General features: G+C 42.9%; 1 protein-coding gene across 3 annotated transcripts; it reads left to right on the top strand.

The window, feature by feature from the left end:
• The first annotated feature begins 4188 nt into the window (after positions 1-4188).
• On the top strand, positions 4189-7764 carry gata1a (GATA binding protein 1a). Of its 3 annotated transcripts, none has more exons than XM_084030900.1 (6): positions 4189-4318; positions 5777-6008; positions 6103-6603; positions 6704-6849; positions 6941-7066; positions 7145-7764. In XM_084030900.1, exons 2-6 carry the CDS (start codon positions 5798-5800, stop codon positions 7430-7432), a joined length of 1272 nt encoding a protein of 423 aa, XP_083887026.1. In that variant the 5' UTR covers positions 4189-4318; positions 5777-5797; the 3' UTR covers positions 7433-7764. The 3 variants fall into 3 exon arrangements, with proteins under 3 accessions (XP_083887026.1, XP_083887028.1, XP_083887027.1); XM_084030902.1 differs by lacking the exon at positions 4189-4318 and adding an exon at positions 4929-5609; XM_084030901.1 differs by lacking the exon at positions 4189-4318 and adding an exon at positions 4929-5665.
• Positions 7765-10266: the final 2502 nt, after the last annotated feature.

Genomic DNA, 10266 nt, shown 5'->3' with positions numbered 1-10266 from the left:
CCGTTTCCACCGGAGCGTCACCTGCTGCTGCCTTCAAGGGCTCCTCGGAAGTTTCCAACTCCGTAATTTGAGGTAAGAGGCTGTTTCAAAGCCATCTCTACAATGGAAATAATCATATTCTGGTTGGGAAACAGTAAACCATAAGCATTAAAGTAGTCAAACGTAGACATGACTAATACTGACATCCAATTAAATTAAACACACACAAAGTCATGTTCTTGAACCCATGCCTTTAATACTTAACGTTCATGTAGCATTTGAAGGCATCACATGACACATAGATAGATAGATAGATAGATAGATAGATAGATAGATAGATAGATAGATAGATAGATAGATAGATAGATAGATAGATAGATAGATAGATCTTTTTTAATCTACTGTAAATTAGATCATGTCTTTACGTACCACTAGGGGGCAGAATAGGCCTCAGGTGGTTCTCCTTTCTTACAGGATGTGTTGATCCTTGGAGATGGAGTTATCTACAGTTCAAGGTCTTGTATTTGTCTTGTATAAGTTTAATAATAACAAAGATGCAGGGATTGTGTTGAAGTTCAAATACTCATATTTACTCACATTTTTCATTGTTGTTGATGTTAAAAAACACGTCCTTGCAATAACTAATAATGTAATAAGTAAAAGGTTTTAAATGAATCTGTCTACTTAAAATACATTTAGCTTTATATAAACGTTATTATGACACTACAAAATATCTCAATAAATATTTAAAAAATATATATATATATTTTTTAATATAGCACAAATATCCTGTAGCAATTCAAACCCATCCTGGAAGTCAAACATTGTCAAAACCCACAGAAATGTATTTTAAATCCTTGTGGAGATGCCAACGTTTTCAAATATTATTATTATTATTATTATTATTATTATTATTATTATTATTATTATTATTATTATTATTATACTGGATTGAATGAGTATCAGAGGTGTATGAATGTGTCACTGAGGATATTTCCAGCTGATGTAATGATGTGGACATACTGGTATGTACTGTATGTTTAACCAGGATTTGTTTGTATATCATGTTGTATTTTAATGTGCTGTGATTTTGTCCGGCTCCAGGTCTCTCTAATAAAAGATGTTTTTATCATCATGGCAACATCATGAACTTCAAATGAAGAGCTCAAACAAGCTAACACAGTAGCGTGTTACTGTCAGACAAAGGAGAATACAATGATTTTAACAACATTAAAGATACTTTATTGGAAATAAAAGAGGGAAAAACAGGATGTTAAGAGGTTAGAATAATATACAGGATACAAACATTTATTTAAAAACATATTCATGCAGGGACACCTTATGATTTATTATTATTTAAGATGTTTTTTTTTTCATTTATGTCTTATCCTTCACACACAAAACTATTTGTTTCTTTACAAAATGTAAAGTGATCCCAGCATGTTTAAGTGCTATTTTAAGAGGTTTAAGCATATTTTGATTATTATTGGGATGATATTGTGGATCACAATTACTTCACAGGACCATTTTGACATGCCTACAGCAAAAATAAAGAAATATATACACTATGCATAACATGTACAAAAAAATAAGTCTGGGTGGGGAAAAGTATGAAAAATTCAAGAACAAAGTACTAATAATAATAAATAACACAGGAAGCTGCACTAAAACAACTAAAACAATAATAATAATAACATAAAAGTGTGAAAAAAGAGAGAAAATCAACTCCAGTTCCATCCATCGTGGTAAAGCTTCCATGCTTGTGCATGTCGGTGTCCTGCAGGCTTTCAGAGGTGCAGCAGAATACTGAGATTACACAAAATCATCAAAAGGTTGCATAAAAAGCTATGATAACTCAACGAGGCTGCCACGCTTCGCCCACTCAACTAACCTTTATTAGTCATTGCAGGAGAAACAAACAGATCACATGACATGTGAAGCATCACCTGAAAGAAAACCACATGGATTGTTGTTGTTGGCCGACTTAAAAAAATGTGATTAACTGAAGAGGAAAAAGAGGTACCACTAAAGAATGAAGAACAGTGTGTGTGTGTGTGTGTGTGTGTGTGTGTGTGTGTGTGTGTGTGTGTGTGACAGAGAGAGAGAGCTCTCCTGGGTATGTCTGGCCGCCCTGCGTGGCAGAGATAAGACCACCGCCTACACAGAAGCCTGTTTCTTGGGAATTAGAAAGTCGTCCCCTGGTTGTCCACTGGTGACAGACAACACCATCCGTCATCCAGCTACAGCGAGCTCACGCGACCTCCCCAACGCCAGCAGCACCGTCACCCCCAACCGCTCCTGTCATGATGTGTGTGTCTTGCCTACGCACGTGCGTATGAACGTTGATGAGTTACACGACACGACCACAGACATGCTGCAATGTCCTGTAGGTTGGGAGTGGATGTCGGTGCTGCTGTACGACAGCGAGCGGAGGGGCCTGTAATTCCTGGCCTCCTCCTTTTATCGAGATAACCTCTTATCAGGGCAGAGCAGCCTGCTCGTACAGTGGCAGCAGCCACATCCCTGCCCAGCTGTCCACGCTGCCACAGACATCTCCTTTCACTCTCACCCTCCTATAATATCACTCTCATTCACGCAGGCTGACGAGCATTGCAGCTCATTGAGTTTTCATGTCTCAGCAGAGACACGCACGGCGTAAAAAGCAAGTGGAAAAGTTAAGTAAATTAGCATCACCAGCCATCAGAGGCTCACATCAGAAGCTCACGTCCATAAACCAGCCTGAACAAAACAGTATGAGGTCTTTCTGTCTGTCTATAGTTATTATTTAGTATTTTGAAGAACTGAACTAACCTCCTTGGAAGCAGTAAACACACTTTTGGTGGTCTCTGCCCTCCTCAGTGGGAATAACAACTAAATAAAATAAAACTTAACTGCTCAGAAAGAGGGTGAAGAACAGTGTACACACATTAGGAACACTTTTAGATATTATATTCCAATTATCTGTTTTAAAAATAAACTAAATGACTTATGTTTATGTAAAAAAATTACACAAAAATGAAACAAAAAATGATATGAGAGCATATATGGATTTGATGGAAGGGAGCCTACATTTCAGTGAGTGATCATTACGACTTAAAACATACAATTTTACACACGTGACAGGTTTCTCTTCATCCTCCAGATGCCCTGAGGAAGAGGAGCTTTCTCTCCAACTCTGTATTTCCTGATCGTCACACATTTCTAGAGTTGCTTTTTGAACTTGACTTTCATCCCGAGCAACTGCAGAAAGAGCGAAACGTTTAGGGAAACAGGTTAGCGTGACCTATGTATTGATTTGCATCTGACCTGATGCAGTTCGTCTGCCCGTCAAACACCTCGACAGGATGTCAATTTAACAACTGCAGGTTCTTTGAATGGCAGGAAAAAAAAGGCTAGTGTTGCAAATAATAATAACGAAAAAAGAAGAAGACATGCACCATTTCATTCCAACTGTTTTTCTCCCCTGATTTCCCTGAAAACTGTAAATGAACAAAGAGAGAGGAAAGTCGGGGAGCTGCTTTGACTACCAAATGACTGGGACAGCGTCGGGCTTGTGCACTGTCAGGCCATGTCCAGACCATATCTCTCCCCCATGATTGCAGCTCCTCTCCCGATTTGCATTACTGTGTTCCACTCTAAGCTTTGCTGGACCACAAAGAAATTGAGTCTTTGCATTTTATATTCGCTTTGTTCAAATGTCTGTCAACTCTTTTCCATGTGGGTCCTGTCTTATCGTGGGCCTGTATGGCCATTTCATCAACAGACAAAAAAAAAAAACGCTCACTGCTCCAAGAGCTGCACAAGTCCTTTATTTAACAATGATGTGCAAATAATATAGAAATATTCTGCAAAAACTGCCATTTCTATGTCTCAGCTGTAGCTAATTGTTTGATAAAGGCCGTAGTTTGGTGCTGATATGTGCTTTCTTTCTTTCTGGAGATGATCAGATACAAACATGTTATCAGTACAACCAGCCATAAAGGAAGAGTTGAGGAACCACGATTTGAAGCCTTCACCTTTTTCGCCCCCAAAGGCTTTTTTGATAAGAAAAAAAAACAATGTTAGTGGATACGTTTCACAGTGAGAGCTGTAAATATGTTCCATCCGCCATCATAAGTTGTTTTTTCTCTCTGGATCAAAGAGGTGTGTCACACACACAAAAAAAAAAAAAAAAAGTTGTCGCCAACCCCTCCCACGGTCCCTTAGCCCTGAACTTGGCTGGTGGTTGGAGAAGTTGTTCTTGTAGCCATCAGCACTACAGTGAGATAGACAGTGGAGCCGGTCCACCTTCCACCTGGCTCCACACATTTACCCTGCAGCCCAGCGTGACACCCCTCAGGTAGGTGACCCCTCGGCTCGCTAGCTCTTCTGTTCTTCTTGTTCTGCAACGACATCTCGCTTTTAAAAAGCACATTCATGCATCAGAACCTGCTTTAACCTCGGCCCACTTATTGCTTGATGTGACTAAGATGGGAGGACTTTGACAGAGATTCTGTTTTCTTATCAATAAAACAGACATTTTTAGGCTTTTCTAGAATTGTATCATTTTATTACTATTATTATGTATCATTTTAATTAGTTATTTCTTCAATAAATCACCATGGGTGGTAAGTCATATGAATATTTTATAAATAAATATAAATATTTAGTCATATAAATGAATTTGGATCAGTCATCGTTATGCTTTTAGGTGAGTTGGGGTTGAATTAATTGACATCCTATTACATATCTCATCCTTTTTTATGTTATATGTATTAATAGAAATAACTTCTCAACACTCCTCCATCTATCAATTCTGATAATTAAACCTCGCTTCTTGTGTGAAACAGTTTAAATGGATTAAATGTGAATATTGCCGCCTGTTTTCATGTCTGCTCAGTACGACCTACTCGTTGTTGCTCTCGGCGACGCGCCGTCTCACTCTGCTGTGTTTTCTACACGGGTCCAAACAGATTTCTATGAATCAGATGAGATTAGAGTGGTGTTGTGTCAGTGGAGCTGGATATATTTAGCATTATAATGCTGTCTATCAGATTTTCTCAGACTTTATCAGACGCTATCAGCCTCTTCTCCTTCCTCAAACGATATATAGGAGAGCGAGAGTGACCTTGCCTGCTTTGGCACTCTTGTGACATTCTGTGCTTTCATTTTTTATTTTTGCTTTTCAGTTTCATCCGTTTTTTTTAAAGTAGTTTTTTTTTTTTATATATATACTTTTGAAGGGGCAGCAAATGGGTTTTCCATCTCAGGGACTTATCATGAGATATTCACCTCCACAGAACAACTACCTCATCAGAACATCCCTCACAAATTGAGAAGACTTAGCGTGAAGATGTCACATAATCGTCCAAACAGCTGCTCATAATTACACTTGAGAAAAGAGTCCTGGGGGGGTTGTGCTGTTTGTCCACCCGGTGTAGGGGGGCGTCCCCGAGGGCATTTCTTTTGCATTCTTCTAACTGGCTTGGCTACTGAGTGACTGTTTGGTCACTGGCTGCATCACTACGTTTATAGACAGTTATTTTTAGTTTTTACTTTCAGCCACAGTCAAATGAGGATCCTAGAAAAGGAAGTTTGAAGAAAGCTTGCTATCGAGAGATTGTGTCCCTGATAACTTCAAGGTACGAGTGGTGAGGATGTAGCCTCCCTGCTTCAATCAAAGTGACATTCAATCAGGCAGTCCATCGTAATATATGGTTCCAAAAATCCAAAATCTGCTTTAAAAAAAACAACGCAATCCTGCAGAAATGTCTCAACGCTGTCGATTCCTCACGTGCCTCCTATGGCGGTGCTCTAGGTCGAGGTGTGATCCGTCAGCATGGATTCGTCAGAGCAGTCCCACTGGGTGTCTCCAGCTCTGCTCAGCTCAGATCCTCTGTCCAGTTTCTCCTCTGAGCCGGGCCTCCTGCCTGCAGGAGAAGACGTGGAGCCCTTCTTCTCCAGCCAGGACACAGACTACGCCAGCCTGCCCTCCTTCTTCACCAACCAGAGCCACGGCCGAGCACCACCCACCTACAGACACAGCTCGGGTCAGTGTCACCCACTCGCCGTCGCCCGTCAAATCTTCTCATCCACGCTCCAAACTGTAATCTGACTCGATCCATTCTGTCCTCCTTTCCAAAGTCCGACAGGTGTTCACCTCGCCGAGCCTCCTCAGCAACCTCCAGCTGCTGGACGGGCCGGGCAGTCACTCCCTGAGCTCGGCCTACAACCCGCCGGTCTCCACCTGGAGCAGCAGCCCCCTCGGCAAGGCCCCACTGCACTCGCACCCCTCCACCTCCCTCTACACCCCCTGCGTCACCTCCTCCTTCGCCGCCTCCAGGGACGGGTACCTGTCTCCGAGCAGAGAGTGCAGGGAGAGCCCCCGGCTCCAGGAGGCCCTGAAGGCCGAGCGCCTGAGCCCTCTGGGGGGGTCGGGGGGCAGCAGCAGCTTCCTGAACCTGACTCCTGCTGCTGGGAGCGTGTACACTCCGTCATCCCACTCCCACCTACTGAGCCCCTACAGCTCCTACATAACAGGCCAACCAGAGTACAACTCCGCCGCCCTCTACTCCAGCCCCGGAGCGTGGATCAGCCCCTCATTCTCCCCTAAACTCCGAAACAAGATGAGGATATCCACTCCAGGTGAGAATACTGTCATCCTCTCATCAGTCAAACTCCTCAAAGAGCATTTGTCGATGAAATGAACATGAAGCATCGTGTAATAACTGTTGATTTTGAACAGAGGCCAGAGAGTGTGTTAACTGCGGAGCCACTGCCACCCCTCTGTGGCGTCGGGATGGTACCGGCCACTACCTGTGCAACGCCTGTGGGCTGTACCACAAGATGAACGGCCAGAACAGGCCGCTCATCCGACCCAAGAAGAGGCTGGTATGAACCCCCACGGAGATGCACGGCGACACACCCCTCTTTAGGGGAAAACGTTCACTCAGGTTTTTGCTTTTCTTTTCCTGTGTTTCAGATCGTCAGCAAGCGAGCCGGCACCCTGTGTGCCAACTGTCACACGAGCACGACGACCCTGTGGAGACGCAACGCCAACGGGGAGCCTGTGTGCAACGCGTGTGGACTCTACTTCAAACTGCACAACGTGAGTCACTCATCCGGGTCAAACAGAGCTCTCTCATCGTTTCAAAACTGACGAGTTATTTCCTTTTTCTCCTCGCAGGTCAACCGGCCCCTCGCCATGAAGAAGGACAGCATTCAAACGCGCAACAGGAAAGTGTCCAACAAGAACAAGAAGAGCAAGAAGGTGGCCATGTTCGACCCCTACTCAGATATGAATGAGCCGCCCTGCGTGGAGGACAACTGCGGGCCCTTTTCCCTCGGCCCCGGGACTCTGCTCACCTACGGCCACTCGCCCCATCTCATCCCGACGCCATCCAGCCTGCACCCCTCCGCCTCCTTACAGTACGCACACCACCTCAACGCGGGCATGATGCCCACCATGGTGTGAAACGAGCTTGCTTGACAGTTATTTTGTGTGAAATTTGTACATACGTGATTCTACATGGGACGACTGGAGTTTGTTTTTCACTGTATCTTGTTTGATCTCGAGTAGGTTGTGTTTGAATCAGGTCACGCTGCACATGTAAACACACGGATGAGGGAGTCGTATCAGCTGTAAATACAAACACAAATCATATCCCACTGCTCCAGTCTTTTTAAAACCTTTCATGTGTAACCCATACTTTGTTTTTGTTACGCAAGTTTTGTATTCGCAAAATATTCCTAAGTTGAATTATTGAATCTTTCCAGAGGAGATAATAAAACGTGTGACTTATTCTGTTGGAGTTCTGAGGGCTTTTGTTTTTTGATGTCATTTGAATTCCCGGCTCACCCGTCCAGCTCGGAGACCCGACCGCAGCAAAGCCGCCTGTGTGAGCTTATTGTCCTCTCCTGCTCAGGTGCATAATGGTGTCTTTGTACCGGCAGCGCTCCACTTGGACACTGTTCATAGCGGATATGCAAATTCTCCATTCTGCAGGAGTGATCGACTTCCAGCTAAAGTGCAACACTTGTGTTTGAGTTTTATATTTAGATCAGTGCTGGGAGTTGACACACACACACACACACACACACACACACACACACACACTAACACACACGCAGCTAATGCCATGTTTGCTTTTGTTGTTACTCATCACTGATTTTACGCTCATTAGGGGGATTTTTCATGTTTCATGTGTAAAATGTCCACTCATGCTTCAAGGCAAAGGTCAGAGGCTACAGAGAACTTTCTCTGTCATGATACACCATGTGAGTTAGAGTCAAGAGATGACATCACAGCTCCTCACATGTGTTTTATTTAAGGCTCAAAGCATCAAATCTTGATTGCACCCCAAAAATACTAAAAAAAATCCTGTATTCAAAAGCTTAATCAAGTAAAAGTATATAAAGGATAACCATCAAAATATAGTTAAAGTGTGTTAATATATGTATGGTGCTGATATACTATTATTCTGCAACAATAAGGTTTCTATTTAATTACAATATGTATTGTAAAAAGTACATCTATATTGTGAAAAAGTAGTGGAGTAGAAGTATAACAACTGAAGTACTTTACATTGAGTACAGTATTGAAAAATGAACTTTTTTAGAATGTCTTTGGTTACAACACCGGTTATATATAGAGGTTAGACCTTAATTGTGTAGAGCAGACATGTAATTTTCTACTGAGATTATGTTTCATACTCATCCATGACCATATGTTTATAACTGATTACTACTCAGTCTCTTTCACAGGATTTGGCTACAAAAGACGACTGAAAAATGCAGAGAAACTGGTTCGATATGTTGCCTCTGAATGCTATTTCCTCAGTGGTGACTCTGTTTGGCTATTTCAAATAGGCGAGTATAGTGTATTTGTGCAGTGTATTTTCCTACGCTGAGCAGCAGGGCTGGGGTCGCTCGCTCAGGACTGGGAGATGGCTGATACGTTATCACTGAGGCCACAGACCCTCCGACCATCCACCTGATGCTGGCACCGCCACGCTCACACTCCCTGTCAGTTAGTCAGCGAAGGGGCTCCGAGGACACTTTAGGTGTTGTGACACCAGAACGAGTTCACATACATCTACGGTGTCGTCTGAAGGCAAAAATGACTCTCTGGGTAGATTAACTCCTTCTTTAAATTAAAAAAACACATGATTGGGTTTAGTTTAAATAAGAAAAACATAACAAGAAAAGGTAATAAAGGAACTCTGTTGTTGTTTTATTGTCTGAAAATCGACGTGTCATGTTTAGGTCTAATGAATCATCATCTGTGGGAACGAGAACACGATTCCCTCGAGACGAATGTTTAAATTACCACAGACTACACGCTTCACTGCAGACTTAGGAAATATAAGACATCTGGGCACCCCACCCTATCATGACACTAGGTGACACACACACACACACACACACACACGCACACACACACACACATTTTTATTAGGAGTGTTTTGTTTGAGATGCTTATCAAACAGAAACCATTAAATTAGGGGATTTTCTCCTTAATGCATCTTAATTTCATTTGCAGTCAACCATTACGATCTCCCCTGATTCCCCGGGGACCTCGATGATGTGAATTGACTGTATTGATGCGCGGCGAGGCAACAGGGTTACCACATTTTTTACCCTCAATCGCACTAAAGCCGAGAGAAACCTGCAAAATTCCAGTTTCCCATGAGTTCGGCAATCACGAGACGAGTCATTAAGAAATAAAAAAAATACATAAAGTCTACTGTCTTTATCTGCTGATTATCTGCTGCTTTGACTGGCAGCTCTGCCCTGAGGGAAATGGCGACAAATGACGGGGATAGATTAGCAACCACAGGCCATCCGTTAGTGGCATTCTCCCTCTTCGCTCCCTCAGAGTTTTTCTTCTCTCACTCAGCCCGTTTTTATGCTGCAGAGCTGAACAGCAACCCTTCGCTGCAGCAGAAACTACTTTTCAACCGGGAAGCCGGAGATTTGAGAATGAGCAGTTTAATCTTTGACTCTGTGGGAGGCTCCGGAAAACGGCTTTGTGCAAATTCATGTATTGTTAGTGTGTAATTTCAAACAGCAGCTTTAATGGAGGAGGAAAAGGATGAACTCCGAGGACAACATGTGTCACCACTACACAGTTACATCCACAGAAATACATTCAGACTAAATGCATAAATGCAACTATCACTGCTCTGTGTACAGGATACTCCCTTTGAAAACATGTGGTACCGGTGCTCCCCCTAAAGGTGAGAAGGCAGCACTGCAGCGCCGATTTCTCATCAACTGACACAGGATGTCAAACACGACACACTGCAG

Source organism: Eutrigla gurnardus (genome assembly GCF_963514095.1).
Source record: "Eutrigla gurnardus genome assembly, chromosome: 2".
In the NCBI taxonomy this organism is placed as follows: Eukaryota; Metazoa; Chordata; class Actinopteri; order Perciformes; family Triglidae; genus Eutrigla; species Eutrigla gurnardus.
Note: the sequence above shows the minus strand (reverse complement) of the source record. Positions and strands in the feature narration are given on the sequence as shown.